This window comes from Nomascus leucogenys, chromosome 7b (genome assembly GCF_006542625.1).
Source record: "Nomascus leucogenys isolate Asia chromosome 7b, Asia_NLE_v1, whole genome shotgun sequence".
Taxonomy (NCBI): domain Eukaryota; kingdom Metazoa; phylum Chordata; class Mammalia; order Primates; family Hylobatidae; genus Nomascus; species Nomascus leucogenys.
Window position 1 is genome coordinate 46035887 of NC_044387.1, and position 17525 is coordinate 46053411.

At 53.1% G+C, this 17525-nt stretch overlaps 1 protein-coding gene across 1 annotated transcript; it reads left to right on the forward strand.

Annotated features, from left to right (window-relative positions):
* Positions 1 to 11345: 11345 nt before the first annotated feature.
* DGCR6L (DiGeorge syndrome critical region gene 6 like) lies at positions 11346 to 17054 on the forward strand. The gene is made up of 5 exons (XM_003280372.4): positions 11346 to 11552; positions 11622 to 11782; positions 15212 to 15312; positions 15922 to 16062; positions 16506 to 17054. Exons 1-5 carry the CDS (start codon positions 11443 to 11445, stop codon positions 16653 to 16655), a joined length of 663 nt encoding a protein of 220 aa, XP_003280420.2. The 5' UTR covers positions 11346 to 11442; the 3' UTR covers positions 16656 to 17054.
* Positions 17055 to 17525: the final 471 nt, after the last annotated feature.

Here is a 17525-nt window from a genome sequence, read left to right on the forward strand (position 1 = left end):
AAACAGGGTTTCATAGGGAAAACACTATGCTAAGTCACTCACAAACCTATTTCTAATAGACACAGATAGTGAACATGCATTAAAGAAGGCTATCTTAGATGAACCACACCCTGCTAAACACATCAATTCTCAAAGATAATGAGAGGCTCATTCACTCATGGTAGACCTAACTGTTAAACTTAACATTTAAATATGTATCACAGAAGATGGTAGTACCTGAACCTCATGCTTCTAATGGCCGAGGTAGCATTATTCTCAATCACTCATGCATCTGCCTCACTTCAATACGGAGCAAATATGTATCAGTGAACAATGTGCCACGTGCGCTATACATGGCCAAACACAGTGGCTCATGCAGTTCACACAAGGTGTGGTCATTCACTGACAGAATGGGAATGAGGAATGTGTCCCACTCTCTCAGCTGTTGTATTATATCATGCAAGGTGCAGTGACTAAGTTCATTCAAGAACCCAGCTCTCTTAAACACAGAAATTAAACACATACACGGGACACAGCACACAGTGTGATTTGTGTCTGCATCTCCCTCGTGCATGTTGTATATTTCATATAATGTAGGTACAAAATGTGACTTTGGTCTTCACCCGCATTGGCTATCATCTATCACAGGTTACATAGTGACATAATACAACTCAGTTCTGCATCCCCCTCTGCTATCATATGGTATCACGTGTGACAGTGTGACCCGAGATGAGTAATGACTATCCCCTCTCCCCTGCTGTATGGTGTCCTAAGTGACATTTGTGACTCACATACACTGTGAATCAGGCCTGCAACCCTTCTGTCAGTTGTATGATACTGTATGTGCCATAGTTACATAATGCAACTGAGGTCTGGGCTCCTTGATGTCATATAATATCATAAGTGACATGGTGACATGGTGTGAACAGGGCTGCTTCCCCCTCTTGGGTTATCATTGGCTATCATATAGGACACAGTGATACAAAGTGACAAGTGTATGTCCCCCTCAAGTGTTATATATCATATGATCTTTATGTAGTCACTGATATTTGTCATAGATTAACTGTGTCCTTTATTGTCCTGTACCTAACTCAGACGAGACGATGCAAAAGACCCCATGCCTTTTACATTTTCATTGTGGAATATTAAATATGCCTTTCTCAAAAGGAATACTGCCTTGACTAATCAGATTACTGTAACTGCGTGCTAGCCTTGAGGGAATGTGTTGAAACCCTGCTAAGCTTCCCAAACCTTATTTATGTAAACGAGCCCCAAAACTTCTCCTCTTTGGAGCACTGAATTCCATTCTTTGGAATCTGTGTTCCTGGGTGGCTGGACATAGAGTAAGGTGAGCCTGAGTCTCTCTCTTGGTTGATCTAGATTTTTTTTTTTTTTTTTTTTTTTTGAGATACAGTCTCACTCTGTCCCCCAGGCTGGAGAGCAGTGGTGCAATCTCAGCTCACTGCAACCTCTGCCTCCTGCGTTCAAACAATTCTCCTGCCTCAGGCTCCTGAGTAGCGGGGACCACAGGCATGCACCACCTCACCCAGTTAATTTTGCATTTTTAGTTACACAGTGACAAATGTGACTGAGGTCTGCCTGTGCTCTCAGCTGATGCTGGCACCTTTATTGCCTAGGCGTTTAATGCTCCTCAGGTCTGCATCCTATCTCCTGTCACACACTCTCATGCTATGTAGGATGAGGACACAGCTGACACACTTAGTCACTGCACCTCGTATGATATAATACAACAGCTGAGAGTGGGACACATTCCTCATTCCCATTCTGTCCGTGTAACATAGCATATAGCAGCTGAGAACGGGGTACATCCCTGACTCACATGATGTCACAACGTCACATATGATATCATAAGTCATCCAGTGGGCCAGGCACGGTGGCTCACACCTATAATCCCCACACTTTGGGAGTCCGAGGTGGATAGATCGCTTGAGCTCAGGAGTTCAAGACCAGCCTGGGCAACATGGTGAAACCCCGTTTCTACTAAAAATACAAAAATTAGCCAGGTGTGGTGGTGTGTGTCTGCATTCCTAGCTACTCAGGAAGCTGACGTGGGAGGATGGCTTGAGCTGAGGAAGCAGAGGCTGTAGTGAGCCGAGATTGTGCTACTACACTCCAGCCCGGGCAACAAAGCTAGACCCTGCCTCAAAAATAAAAAATTAAAATAAGTCATCCAGTGATACAATGTGACTCACATCTGCAGGCCATCTCTTGGCTGCCATATGGTATTGTCAACCTGAAATAACAAGTTTCAGGAAATATGGTTAAATGTAGAGTTTATTTGAGCACAAACCTTGATGGCAGCCACCCAGGAACACAGATTCCAAAGAATGGAATTCAGTGCTCCAAAGTGGAGAAGTTTTGGGGCTCGTTTACATAAATAAGGTTTGGGAAGCTTAGCAGGGTTTCAACACATTCCCTCAAGGCTAGCACGCAGTTACAGTAATCTGATTAGTCAAGGCAGTATTCCTTTTGAGAAAGGCATATTTAACATTCCACAATGAAGATGTAAAAGGCATGGGGTCTTTGGTACCATCTCGTCTGAGTTAGGTACAGGACAATAAAGGACACAGTTAATCTATGACAAAGATCAGTGACTAGAAGGGGAGGCCTGGTTTCTGGTTTCTCCTGGTCATTTACAGAACATGAACAATGAGGAAGAGAGAATTTATGATCTAAGAAGCTGAAGTTGCAACTACCCGCTTACGTGGCTCAGATCACAGTCACATCTCTCTCAAGGCTCAAAGTGTCTGGGGGGGTCCCAGCAGCTTTTACATTTTATCTACTTTCACAATAGCATATGTTATAAAGCAGCATAATGTGTCTCAGGTCTGTGTCCCTAGTTTTGGCTATCTGTGATGCCACATGTCACATAGTGTCATAATTGAGTCCGGCTCCTGTGTGTGATTTGTTAGTCCTGACCACAGGCAATAACAAAGGCTTTACTCGGCAGGGCTGACGGGAGAAAACCCCCTCCCAGACCAGGCTTGGCGCACAGCCAGTGCATGGCAGGCCCAGGCCAAGCACAAAGGCCACACGCACGGCCTGTTGGATGGTTTCTAGGCTTGTTGGCTGAATTGCGACGCAAAAGTGGCTGCCTTTTAAAAGATCTTATGTAATGCGCTGAGCAAGGTCTCTGGGTGAGGCGTGAGCTGCCGCCAATACTTGAGCAAGCAAATCAGAATTGGAGTATCGGTGCCTCCTCTTCGTTCACTGGAGGTTTCTCTCTAGCGAGCTCAGAGATCGTTCATCAGCCCCCATGGTCCTGTGATGGTTGATTTTGTGTTGACCATCCTGGCTGGGCCACAGCATGCCCAGATTGCACACTGTTCCACATGTGTCCATGAGGGCATTTCCAGGTGCATTTAGCATGTGAGCCAGTGGGTAAAGCAGACCGCCCTCTCCAGTGTGACAGGCATCACCCAATCCACTGAGGACCTGAGTGGAACAAAGGCTGGGGAAGGAGAATTCACTTCCCTTTTCCCTCCCTCACTACTGGAGCTGGACATCTCATCTCATTTTCTCCTGCCCTCACACTGGCATTTCCACATCCACTCCCCTGGTTCTCAGGCCTGGGGAGGGAAGTGTGAAGGTGTTGGATGGACAGACACCAGTCAGAGCAGCACAGACCTCAGGAGGGCTCTAGGGCCTCCAGGCCTCTGATCGTGCCCAGCAAACACCAAGGGAATCGTTTTCTTTCTTTTCTTTTCTTTTCCTTTTTTTTCTTTTCTTTTCTCTTTTCTTTCTTTCTTTTTCTCTTTCTTTCCTTGTTTCTTCTTTCTTTCTCTCTCTCTCCTTCCTTCTTTCATTTCCTTCTTTCTTTCTTGAGATGGAGTTTTGCTCTTATCATACAGGCTGGTATGCAATGGTGTGATCTTGGTTCACTGCAACCTCTGCCTCCTGGGTTCAAGCGATTCTCCTGCCTCAGCTTCCCAAGTAGCTGGGATTACAGGCACCTGCCACCATGCCTGGCAAATTTTTGTATTTTTAGTAGAGACAGGGCTTCACCATGTTGGCCAGGCTGGTCTCAAACTCCTAACCTCAGTGGATCCACCTGCCTCGGCCTCCCAAAGTGTTGGGATTACAGGCGTGAGCCACCGCGCCTGGCTGAGATGGGGATCTTTAAATGCGTGGTCCTTCCGTGGCCTGGGAGAGAGAGAACCTCCATTGTGGGCAGATCGCTGATCTCTTTGGGAATACCCTGGTGTCACAGCCAGGCCCACAGGGTCCTCCAGCCTAGTCTGGAGTTTCCACTGTGGTCCTTTTCTCTGCCTTACAAGAAGGGCATTTCCCTTGGCCTGGGTCTACTCTTCCACGCCAGGAGCTTGTTGCCAGGAACTGAAGAGTTTCCCAAAGGCTGACTGTGGGGCCAAGAGAAGATTGCGTGTTCCCCAACAGCCTGGAGGTGCTGATGGAACAAGCTCATCAATCTGACCCTCACGACTGTGATGGGTTCAATTTTGTCTTCCTTCCAATTCATATGTTGAAGTCCTGACCTCCAGTTATCTCAGGAGGTGACTGTATTTGGAGATAGGCCCTTTACAGAAGTAATTAAGTTAAATGACCTCATGGTCATTGGGGCGAACCCTAATCCCACTCTATAACTGGTGTCTGTATCAGAAGAAATTTGGAAACAGACTGTTAAATCAAGTTTAGTCTAAAACTACCTCCTTACATATTTTAAGTTCAGCCTAAAGGTTTCTCTGCACATTGTAAACTATAACCTAAATGGAACCGTAAACAGACTCTAGCCTACCTTTGTGCCAATCACTGAGTTTTGGCCAATTAAATGTGGCCAACTGTTCAAACTGTGTTGAAATAAGGCAAACGCCGAGCCGTAATCAAGCCGGTTGTTTCTGTCCCTCGCTTCTGTTTTCTGTAGGTCACTCTCCTTTTTCTGTGCACAAATCTTTCACTACGTGCCTGCACTGGAGTCTCTGAGCCTACTCTGGCTCAGGAGGCTACCAACTCTCAAACTGTTCTTTGCTCAGTTAAACTCTTTTAAATGTAATTTGGCTGAAATTTTTCTTTTAACAAGACACACAGAGGGAAGACATTGTGAAGACACAGGGAGACGTCAGCCATCAACAAGCTAAGGAGAGTCCTAGAACAGATCCTTCCCTTATAGCCTTCAGAAGGCACTGTGAGCCCAGAAGTATCTGAGACAGGTCTCAATCCAGTTAGAAAGTCCATTTTGCCCAGGTTAAGGATACACCTATGACACAGCCTCAGGAGGTCTTGATGACACATGGCCAAGGTGGTTGGGGTACAACTTGCTTTTATACTTTTTAGGGAGACATGAGACATCAATCAGTACAGATCAGATTTACAATCGGCTTGGTCTGGAAGGGCGGAGCAACTCAAAGCAGGGGGCTTTTGGGTCATATGTAGATTTAAAGGTTTTCTGATTGGCAATTGGTTGAAAGAGTTAAGTTATTATCTAAAGACCTGGAATCAATAGAAAGGAATGTCTGGGTTACGATGATAAAGGATTATGGAGAGCAAAGTTTTATGCAGATGAAGCCTCCAGGTAGCAGGCTTCAGAGAGAGTAGATTGTAAATGTTTCTGATCAGACTTAAGGTCTATATTGATGCTAATGCTGGTCAGCTTTTAATGAATTCCAAAAGGGAGGAGGGTAAAACGAGACATGTCCAACCTCTGCTTCTCGTCACTGCCTGAACTAGCTTTTCAGGCTAATTCTGGAATGCCCTTGGCCAAGAGAAGGGGTCTTAGAATTTTATTTTTGGTTTACAGAACCAACCCTACCAACAACTTGATCTCAGCCCTCTGGCCATGAGAACTGTAAGAAAACACATTCCCGTTGCTGGCCTCCTTCTGTATCCTTTGTTATGGCAGCCCACAGACACACACACACAGTGACATCTCATCATCTGGGCAGGCCTGTTTTCCATTCTAAACCCAGGCTGGGGTTACAGTGGCCTGGGAAGATACAGCTGCCCCTCGTATTGTCCATGGCGCTAAGCAGATGAGGAAACAAATCTGGGCAGGCCAGGGTTCCCTTGTGGAGGTGAAGACCCTTTGCACAAGTCCCGGTGGGTCTTTGCAAGTTTTTCCTCATGCTCACATCACTGGCACAGTGGTCATGGCCTGGCCGGCTTGGGACATGGGGGTGACCATTGGGCACTTGAGTGACATTCACTCCTCATCCTGCATGTGCCAGCAGAGGACCAGCCCCCTGGAGGCTCACTGGGCTTTTGCCCAAGCCCGTCAGCAACATTCCTTCTCTCATTGGCTCTAAGTGCAGACCGCAGAACGTGCATGTATTACTGACTGCCCGTGGGGTCTAAGGAGAATTCTAGCCATGTTCACACCCCCCAGTCAGAAGGAAGCAATCTCACTTTCCCAGTGGCGCAGAGGAAGAGCAGCAACTGTGGACTGCTTTCCTGAGCTTTCCTGAGCTTTCTGGGTCTTCTCTGCATTACCTCTAACTAGCCATCAGTGTGACTCACTGGGGGTGTCTGGCACAACAAAGATCCCTTGGCCCCTCATCACCAAACACTTCAGCAACCAGGCCATGCCACCACCAGGGCTCTGCTTCCGACCTAGCTGGTTGGCCTGCAGGGTCTCACCTGTCGTTTTTCCAAAGAGCACTATAACTGGGTCAATCTCCAGGAGAGGAGATGAAAGGTCCAACAGCATGGATCTCTCTGGAGCATGCAGGGCAAAGCCACGTGGCACGTGGCCTCTTTTCTGCAAAACAAACACACCTGCTTTTGCAGGAGTTGCAGCTTTGGCATGAGGAACCTCAAGTTCTTTACTTTGTAATAGACAGAGAAGGCCGGGCATGGTGGCGGGCGCCTGTAATCCCAGCTACTCAGGAGGCTGAGGCAGGAGAATCACTTGAACCTGGAAGGCAGAGGTTGCAGTGAGCCGAGATCGCGCCACCGCACTCCAGCGTGGGCAACAAAGCGAGCCTCCATCTCAAAAAAAAAAAAAAAAAAAGACAGAGGTTGCTCTCTGACTGCCTGAGGGATTCAGGGCTGAGTCCACCAACATTGTTTCATGAAACTCTACTTGGCTGGCCAGTGGAGGCGTCATGTATACAGTCAGCACTCCACACATCCTCACTTCCTGAGCATCTACAGTGCAAACCAACACACCCATCACACTCACACAACAGCACATGCCGCACGTCAACCCGAGCCTCCCTCACAGGTTGCTTTCATCTCTCTTTCTCTCTTCACTGCAAGTTTTTTTGCCCAAATGCAATTAGATACTTTTTTTTACAGAAACAGAAACCAAAGAGTTTTAACTAGGCACCACTATAGCAGTGGCTGTTGACCATCGTCTCCTGGCTGGAACCAGGGAATCCTGTGGGTGAGGGAGGAGCAACGCAGCAGCCCCGGCTGACTCACTCTGGGGTGGATGGATGGATTTACTTACTTACTTATTATTTGGTTCTTGTTCTGTTGCCCAGGCTGGAGTGCAGTGGTGTGATCTCGGCTTACTGCAGCCTGGACCTCCTGGACTCAAGTGATCCCACCTCAGTCTCCCAAGTAGCTGGGACTTCAGGCACATGCCACTATGCCAGCGAATTTTTTAAACTTTTTGTAGACAAGCTCTCGCCCTGTTGCCCAGGCTGGTCTTGAACTCCTGGCCTCAAGCCATCTGCCCACCTTGGCCTCCCAAAGTGCTGGGATTACAGGTGTGAGTCACCACACTCAGCCCACTCGGTTGTGAGTGGCCATTTGCTTTGACTCAGCAAACACTTCTGATGGTAACAAAGCACCAACTGGGTGGCTGGTTTCAATCCTACTCTTGCCACCCAACACCGCAACATTTTATCAACCTGGAGCAAATGCTCTCGTGTCCTGAGGAGCTGGCCACACGGCCCATTTTGCTGGTGGGACAGTGGGAGGCCCCGCCCTCCTCCCATCCCACACCACTTAGGCAAGAGCTGTGCCCAGGAAATGTCACCCATAACTGGTCCGCACAGACCCTGTCTTCTTAAAGGGTGCTGTGCCTCCACCAGACCCCATGGGCAATACATTGTCAAGCACACGCAAGACACGCCAAGGCCAAGGGCTGACTGATTTGACAGTAAAGACACAATGAGCCCCTCTCATTCAGAGCTTATTACTCAGAGTGAAAATAAGAGAAGCCTGAGGTGGCAGCTCCCTGCCATCCTGGTGCCACACGCTAAAAAGGACAGCACCGAAACAAAAGGGGTCAGAAAGCATGCGGTGCGGGACACCCACTGCGGAGGAGCCCCTTGAGACTGCAGCTGGGCGGCGTCCTCATCTGCAGCTCTGTTGTGAGGGCCGGGGGCAGGGAGCCTCACCCTCACCAGGGCCAGTGAGGCAGGCAGTGAGGAACAGTCTCGGGAGACAGAGGGAGTGAGGGGTGGCCTGGGTGCAGCCTGATGTTCTGGGAGGAGCAGGCTTAGGTCAGCTGCTGTGTGCACCTCTGCGTGGCCTATGGGGATCCTGCAATGGCTCAAGGCCCCACGGCAGAGCTGTTTCTCCGCCCACACAATGGACACACAACCTGACACACAAAAACTCACAGAGAAACACAGGCACATGTGACAAAGAACCAGACAAAAGCCATGCAGCAAAGCCTTTTGCCACAGATGCACACACACACACACACAGGCGCCCATCCCTTCAAACCTTGGTGTTTGCCCAGACACACCTGTGTCAGAGACAGGGGACCTGCAGCTCCCCAACACATACCAGTCACCCCACACTAACCCAAGGTGTCACCAGCCAGCCTGGTGGACTTGGGAGACCAAGTGGAGGTGGAGAGTGGCTGCAAAGGCCTTCGGTGGATACCACCCAACGGGAAGAGCCATGGGGCCCACCGTGTCCACACACACAGGGGACACGCACGTCTGCGCACCAGCTCCCCCATTCCTACACATACATCACCCATCCCTGGGGCTCTGGAGGATGAGACCCCTCCTTCCAGACCAGGCCCTCCCTGAAGACCCAGAGGTGGCCCAGGAGTCCCCATGCCTGAGTGACGTACTGCTCATGTCCATGAAAAAGAAAAGGAACTTTGTGTGTGTGTGTGTGTGTGTGTGTGTGTGTGTGTGTGTGTGTGTACGCACAATGGAAGTTTATATATATATATGTATAAAGTATATATATATTCTTTAAGTTCTGGGGTACATGTGCAGAATGTGCAGGTTTATTACATAGGTATACACGTGCCATGGTGGTTTGCTGCACCCATGAACCTATCATCTAAAGTAGGTATTTCTCCTAATGCAAAAAGGAACTTTTTTATCTGAGGAATGTGAGCCCCCTTTAATTATTAGGCCCAGGGAGGCACTGGAATGAAACAGCAGTCACATCCCACTCCTACTTGAGCTAACGACCGCTTGAAGCCAATTGCTGTATGGGTTCCAGACTGACGCCAAGTAGACATAAAAAGCCGTATGCTGGACACCATAACTCTTACCCTGTAGTCCAACACCTTATAGCCAGTCACTAAAGTTCTCTCTGGAAAGCAGTCAGAATTCCTGCTGACTTCATATCAGCCCAGTCCTTGTCCCCTTCAGTCTTTAAAAACTTCCTTGTAATAAGGCTGAATGAAGCACTCCCAGGGCAACTTGGTGTGTCCTGGGCAGCTCTCTCAGCCTTGGTCCAGATAAACTCTCTATATGAACTGTGGTTCAGTTCGTTTCTTTAGGTTGACATCCACATTAGGGGAGCAGTGTTGCTGGGCTAGGGAAGCTGGTTCAGGTCAGACGTTGCACCAAGGGTTGGAGAAGGGGCCTTCCTGCATCAGCACCTGGACAAGGCAGAGGAGCAGGTGTCCAAACCCAGGCCTGGCCTGCTCCTGCTGTGGCTCACAGCCCCCACCCCACCTGGCAGACCCCAGAGCTGGCGACAGTGTTGCCCAGCTGGCCACAGCACATATCATTGTCACATGGGGCTGCCCTATATCGCCCCCAGTCTCCACAGACACCCTTCATGGACTAGGGGACTGAGGGCAGGGACACTGGTGAAACAGGCAGGCGTCTTCATCCAGCTGCTCATCCCACTCACGACCTCCGGGGGAGGTGACAGTGACCAAGCCCAGCCCCAGCTGGCTCCTGGTCACTCGCTGCAGGCTTAGCTCCCACAATCTCGAGTCCCACCTCCAGCTCCTGCCATTCCGAGGGAACTGGAGGCCAGGATGCCTGGCGCATGACCAGCTCTGGGTTGTGGACCACCCTCCACAGCAGTGGCCTGAGCCCTTGTTGTCATTATTCACTTTATTCGCTCCTGGTTTCTGTCTGGAAGGAATCACAAAGACATGGCGTGCAGGGGAGCCAATCCTGCCAGGCACTGAGGAAACAGATCCTGGAGAAAACCAGAGACTTTGCTGGCACTTCAGGGGGACCCCAGTTGGCTCAACGCCCCCTCTTCCCCATAGCCAATTACTAACCAATGTTCTCTCTGGAAACCAGTCATAATTCCTAACCTGGTCAAAGCAGGGTCATCTCACACAGCCCAGCCACCCCGCAGGCAGCTAGAGTGCCTGGTGAAATGCAAGTCTGATCGTGTCTGTGTCCCCAAGCCCTTCCGTGCCCCCTGCTGCTCTTTGGACAAGCCCCCAGCAGCCTCTGTAATGCACAGCCCCCGCCCTTGTCTCCTGTGCTGGCTTCCGCCGCCTGGCCACACCGGTCCTCTCGCCCATCCACCTGACCCAACTCTGGCAGGGCCTTTGCAGGAGCCATTCCTCCACCCGAACCCCTCCTATTAAAGCCTGTTCCTAGCCGGTTCAGCCTCAGCCACCAGAAGCCCCCCAGCCCCGGCCCAGCAGCTGGCCTGGGGAGCGGGGAGAGCGCAGTCTGGGCTCACGGGCTGGGGGCCACGGAGGCCCAGATGGGGACTCTGGCTCCGACTGTCCTGGCCCAGAGGCTCTAGGGTGGTCCTGTCTGTCTCACCCCAGGGACGGGGGAGGGCGCAGACAGACCCCAGCGCCACTGCTGGGCCGCGGATGGTGCCTTAGACCCAGGTCCTGTGGGCTCTGACCCAAGATCCCTGCCTCTGGGAAGGCCGATGACCGGGACAGTCCACCTCGCAGGCGCGCCGGCGCGGAGCCCGGACCTCAGCCCCCAATGACTCAGCAAGGGCCGGTGGGATTCTCCATGCGATATCCAGGCCCGATATCAAGGGCCGGTGGGATATCTCCTGCGATATCCAGGCGGCGGAGTCTCGCCTCTAAGGTCGCGCAGGGAGCAGGCAGGTGCGAGCATGGGCTGAACAAAACCCTCCTTGGATTCTCCGCAGAGGGGTGGGCCACACCTCTGAAAGACCAGGCGCCGGGGCGCGGGGCAGACAGCCGTGCGCTCTCAGGACTGTCGTAAAAAGGGGCGGGGCGCGCCGCGCGCGGGACTATCGTAAAAGGGGCGGGACGCGCAGCTCTCGGGATGTCGTGAAGCTAGGGGTGCTCGTCGCTGCCGCCGGCGGCTAGCGGGCGTCCGCGTCATGGAGCGCTACGCGGGCGCCTTGGAGGAGGTGGCGGACGGTGCCCGGCAGCAGGAGCGACACTACCAGTTGCTGTCGGCGCTACAGAGCCTGGTGAAGGAGTTGCCCAGGTACGCGGGCGGAGGCCTTCGGAGGCGGCGTCGGGTCCCGTCGCGGCTCACCGCGCCCCCTACCGGCAGCTCTTTCCAGCAGCGCCTGTCCTACACCACGCTCAGCGACCTGGCCCTGGCGCTTCTCGACGGCACTGTGTTCGAAATCGTGCAGGGGCTACTGGAGATCCAGCATCTCACCGAAAAGAGCCTGTACAACCAGCGCCTGCGCCTACAGAACGAGCACCGAGGTGCGTGGGGGTAGCGGGACGAGGTGCCGCCTCCTCCGGGTCGGCGCCTCCCGGCAGCTCTTGGTATCTGTGCAGATCAGCTCCTTCCTTGGGAGTATTCGGAGGGAGTGTTCGGAAGAGGTTCGGAAGGTTGACAAAATCAACGGGCGCAGAGACTGAGACAACGCCTTTTTGGTGACCAGTGGGTCCAACCAGTTTTGTTTTCAGTTGCGCAGCACCCTCCTTCTTAGCAGAAACTCCCTGTTCGGGCTTCCCTGTGCCCCACCCCCTTCCAGACACGATGGCCCTAGGCCTCGGTGCCTGATTGGCCTGCAGGCAGACTCTGGTGGTGGCGCTGACTGCAGCAGCGTTGCCCCTCAGTAGTTGGAGGTCTGTTGACAGTTGTGCAGCAAGCGTCCTTCAGGGTCAGTTCCCTCTCAGACCTCGCAGGGCCTCATTCCAGTTGCACATCAAATTCGTAAGCACTGTCTCCTGTGGCGCCCTCCCAAATCCGAAGAGCTTCCCACTTGAGCCAGGCCTGCTTGGTGGGCTTGGGAGCCCTTTCCTGCAAATTATATAGGGCAGGTCCCCCTGCACCATCAGTTTCCACCTTTGTTATTTTTCCCAAACTTCTTATTTTAAAAGTTAAAACATTTAGAAAAGCTGAAAAGATAGTATAGTGCATACGCTTGTGCTCTTCACCTAAAGTTCGGTAGTTAACGTTTTGCTCTAGTTCTTGATATCCCAAAATACATACGTGTGACAGCATAGCATTCACCAAGAGTCTTCAGCATTCCTGGAGACCAGGATTTTCAACCCAGCTATGTTGACATTTGTGGCTGGGTAGGTCTTTATGGTGAGATGCTGTCTTGCGCATTGCAGGATGGCAGGGGTACCCTCCCTAGTCCTGAAAACCAAGAATGCCTCCAGACAACCTGGGGGGTGGGATCAGCCTTGGCCTTGGATTGGGAGCAAGTTCTCTAGAACAAGAGCAGTCTCCTACACAGCTGCAGAAGGTAGCCCCCTGAGAAATTAACTGTTTCGGGTGTCTCCTGACTTTCAGTGCACGGCCACATCATGGTACCTAACTTGTGGCAAATTGTTGCTTTATAAGTAAGGATCCAGTCCAAGTTCATGTGCTACAATTGGTAACTTTGGTCTCTTTGCTTCTGAAACAGTCCCCAACATTTATTGTGGCATTTACTTTTTGTAGAAAAGTCAGTCTGTCTGGATCTATCAGAGGAAATGCTTCCTCATGCATTTAATGTGCTTCTCCACTCTCTGGGTTTCCTGTACACTGGACTGCTGGTAGAAGCCTGATGAGAGGCAGGTTTAATGTGTCAAAAATTCCTCCTAGCGGTGCAAGGCCCCCTTCCCCAGAAGGCAGGCAGTGTCCATCTGCTCCAGGATTGGTGTGTGTCTATCAAGAATGGATGTTGGATTTTGACAGATCCCTTTTTGGCAGCTCTTGAGATGATCACGTGGTGAGTCATTTTCTGTTACTACAGTGAATTACAATCACTTGAATTCCATCCTACTTGATCGTGCTGTAGTATCCTTTTTATGTACGCTGGATTTGATTTGCTAAAATCTTAAGAATTTTTTGGTCTATGTTCGTGATAAACTGTGGTCTACAGTTTTCATGTAATATCATCTGGTTTGGGTATCAGGGTTTTTGCCAGCCTTATAGGATGAGTTTCTAAGTGTTCTCTTCAGTTTTCCAGAAGAGTTTGTGTAGAATTGGCATTACTTCTTCCCCTAAGTGTCTGGGCGATTGTCTTTTTAAAAATTTTTATTGAGCTGTAAGATGCATGCAGTTTACTAATCCCAAGTGCATGGCTCATTATTCCTTAATGCTCAGACTGTGCCATGTGTGGCCAGTGGGGGCACTCCAAGCTCCTTTAGATGCCGCCCCATCATTCTGAGAGCACTTCCTTGCTTTCTGGTTCAGGTATGTGTTCAGGCTCATCTTTTCTTGTTTTCTCCGTGTCTCAGTCCTGGAATCGGCCATTTTTCCACAGAGCCATAGTTCCTTCTAGCAGGATGGGGAGTTTCAGTACCTGCCTGGGCCCAATGCTGTTTGTGCTTCAGAAGGTTTGGGCCAGGCTCTGGTTCCACCAGCAGCAGGCATGCCTGCATTGACTTTCTGCTTCTCCTGCTGATTTGGCAGGGGTGACTGGTTGCTCCTGCCTCCTTTGTGTTCCCTGGTCATGTCTAAGGCCAGGCCCCTTCTGCCCAGGCAGCCGGCGTGGCTTTCTTCTTGCCTTTTGGTTGCCTCCCTAGTGGAATCTGGTAGTGGATCTAAAACTTGTAGCAATGTTTGATCAGTAGAGTGAAGGAGATGACATTTCCCTGCTTCCCTGTGTTATGGAGATGTCTCGAGGGGGCTCTTGGTTTGAAACATATTTCATGTGATAAATGCCATCATTGAGGTGTGTACAAAATGCCAAGAAACAGGAGATCGTGGAAGGCTGTAGGCACAGCAGGAGCCAGGCTACCTGCAGGGGAGCCTCAGAGGTCCTGGAGTTCCCTGGAGACTGGCCACCAAAGAACAGCTGCAACATCAGGGCTCTTCCCAGGAACAGAGTGTTGGGTTTCGCTTTTCTTTTGGCCAGGGACCCCTCCCTCCTGGGGAGCTGTAGCCATTTGGCACTTACTGGTCACTGGCACCAATTGCGGGGTGCTGCATGTTCTGTTTCATGGTGGTTTATGTCCCATGATCGCTTCCTCTGTATATTCCCTTCAGACTAGACAGTTCACACACATCTGTGTTTGTGCACAGTTTGGCAAGGACCATGGAGCTTTACTTGGTGGCCAAGGGTGAGCCCCTCAGAGCCGCACAGGCTTATGGCGCCCCAAGCTCATCCCAAACTTGGGCATCCCAGGTCTGCCCACCCTTCTCCCTCTGGTGCTGTGCGGGGGCTGGGAGCTGCAAATGGGGGAGGGGACTGCTCACCCTGAAGGGCGGCACCGAGGGTGGAGGGGCCAACCACACCCCTGGTAGGCAAAGGCCCCATGCTCAGGCTCAGCGACCCTGCTCCTCCTGCTTCTTTCCCATGCCTTTGCCTGAGGTGGTCTCTGACACTTGAGTAGATGTCCCATGGCCTGTGGCCATGGGGGCCCTGAAGCCCTCAGACCGCAGCCTCCCTCCCACCCGCCTCCTCCGGGTGTCCTGGATCTGGGGCTGCAGCTTTGGCCCCACCTGGCCAGTCTTCCCCACCCCACCCTCTTCCAGTGCCCCGCACCTTCTGGAGTCCCCTGAAGACTTGCCACCGGATGAGGGCCTGGCCCTGGGTGACAGTGGGGTGGGAGGATGGAGGAGGCTGGCGTCCTCCCCAGTGCAGACACCCCTTTGGCCTGGCTGCTCTGCCGGGCTGGTAAGGCAGGTGTCCATGGGTGAGGGCTGCTGCCGAGTCCCACCGCCAGCTGACGGGCTCTCATCCCTCCCAGTGCTCAGGCAGGCGCTGCGGCAGAAGCACCAGGAAGCCCAGCAGGCCTGCCGGCCCCACAACCTGCCTGTGCTTCAGGCGGCTCAGCAGCGAGAACTAGAGGTACTGGGGGCACAGGCAGGGTGGCCGGCCCAGCTCTCCTGTGGGCACTACGTGGCTCTGCTGACTGGGCTGAGCTGAAGGGGTGTGGGGGGCTCAGGCATGGGTGGCTATCCTGGGCCTGAGTGGGACACTGGAGACCTAGTGAGTCCCACCAGGTGGCTCCTCCCTGAGGGTGCTAGGTGTGCTGGGGCTGGGTGGAGGGTGAAGGCCCATCAGTGCTTCCGTGGAGTCCATTAGTGCTCCTCGTGGCTTGGGGTCTCCGCAGAGCAGGTGGCCTCGGGGGGTACAAAGGCAATGGTGGGGCCAGCCAGGAAGGGGCCCATCCTTCTCCCAGGGAGCACAGGGACAACCAGAGACTGGCATGTAACCAACAAGCCATGGGGCAGGGTGTGCCTGTGGAGATGTGTGTGTGGTCCCAAGGCAGCCCCAAGTCAGGGCATTCGTGGAAGCCCTTTGGGGCCCCCTTCAGGGGTTCGCATGGCTGAGGAGAGGCCTGGGTGTGGTGAGGATGCATCGGTGGTGTCAGAGCTGGTGCCACTGGGGGACAGCAGCAGAAGCATGTGTTTGAGCTGCCCTCACCTCCCCGCCCCACGCCCGGCCCCATGGCAGGTGGTGGAGCACCGGATTCGTGAGGAGCAGCGGGCGATGGACAGGAAGATCGTCCTGGAGCTGGACCGGAAGGTGGCTGACCAGCAGAGCACACTGGAGAAGGCGGGGGTGGCTGGCTTCTACGTGACCACCAACCCACAGGTCAGTGCCTGGGCCTGCTCTGCCCTAGCCTGAGTGCCCCTGGGCCCCATTCCATCTGGGGTTTTACTGCTGGTCCCTGGGGAGCCAGGCTCAGGGTATAGGCGGTGAAGTGGAAGGATTGAGGCTCTGGAAAGGATTTCTGTGCCATTACCAGCATGGAGGCCAGGCCCATTCCCTACAGGGGGGTGAGCCAGCCAACCATGGGCACTGCCCACCCTCCCCAGGCCTGCTGTGCCCCACAGAGCCCTCTTCTGCTCCCCTCCCGCATGCCATTCTGAGTGGCCCTGCTCGGGGCAGAGGCTCAGATTCCACCCTATCCTGGCAGGCCATGACCAGGCTTCACAGGATGGTCAACCTGTGGGCTCACTGCCTGGCACCCTTGGGCTGGGATGAAAGGGGCCCAGGGGTCACTCTGGCCTTCATGGGGCCCCTCTGTATCCCAGGAGCTGATGCTGCAGATGAACCTGCTGGAACTCATCCAGAAGCTCCAGCAGAGGGGCTGCCGGGCAGGGAAGGCAGCCCTGGGACTGGGAGGTCCCTGGCAGTCGCCTGCTGCCCACTGTGACCAGGAAGGCAGCCCTGTCCCACCATAGCCACAGGCAGCAGAAGTCTGGGCAGAGTTCATCTTCTTGACCTTTGGCCACTGCCTTCCCAGCTGCCTGCAGGGGGTTCCCCCTGCTGAGGAGAGGCCAGGTGGACCCCGGCTGCCTGTCATCCTTCATCTGGGACTTGCTACCAAATGCTAGAATAGTCTCATAAAGGGGAGGCCGGCCCAGCCTCCCGCTGTCTGCTTCAGGGCCAGGCAGAGAGTGAGGCTGGGGGTTCTCACACCTTACTCCATGGGGCACATCCCAACCTGCACGGGGACCCACCCGAGAGCTTGTTTTGGTCTCAGCCGCTCCCTTGGCAGCTGCAGCCCCCATGCAGAAGAGGCTCCCAGGCCCAAGCTCTGTGTGACCCAGAGAAATAAAGATGCCTCAGTGTGGCCCACATGTGGCTTGTGTGATAGCTGCAGGTTCTGCCATAACCAGGGACCTGGTAGGGCCCCCACCTCTGTTGCAGCAGAGGCCTCTGCCTGGGGGCCCCTTCCTGGGCTGTGTGCCCAGCCTACCACCCTTCCCCCTGCATGGAGACTGGGACCCTCCCTCCTTTCCTGCCCCAGCCCTGGTCCCAGGATGCTGTCACTGCCATCTGCACGGGGCCCCCATCCAAGCCCCAGGGCATGAGGACCACATCCAGCCTGCTTGGTGGGGCTGGGGGCTGGAGAGTGTGGGAGAAGGCCCGGGGTGCAAGTATGCGCCTGCCGCAGCCTGGTCAGTGTCCCGTGGGAACCACTAGGAGGAGCCTGATGCAGGTTACTGGGGTAGAGGACTCAGGGTGGCAAGAATGGCCTGAGGAGGAGCCCCAGGGGGAGGCGTGCCAGGCTCCCCAGGGGAGCTTGGCCTCTGCGTCTGCATGAGTCC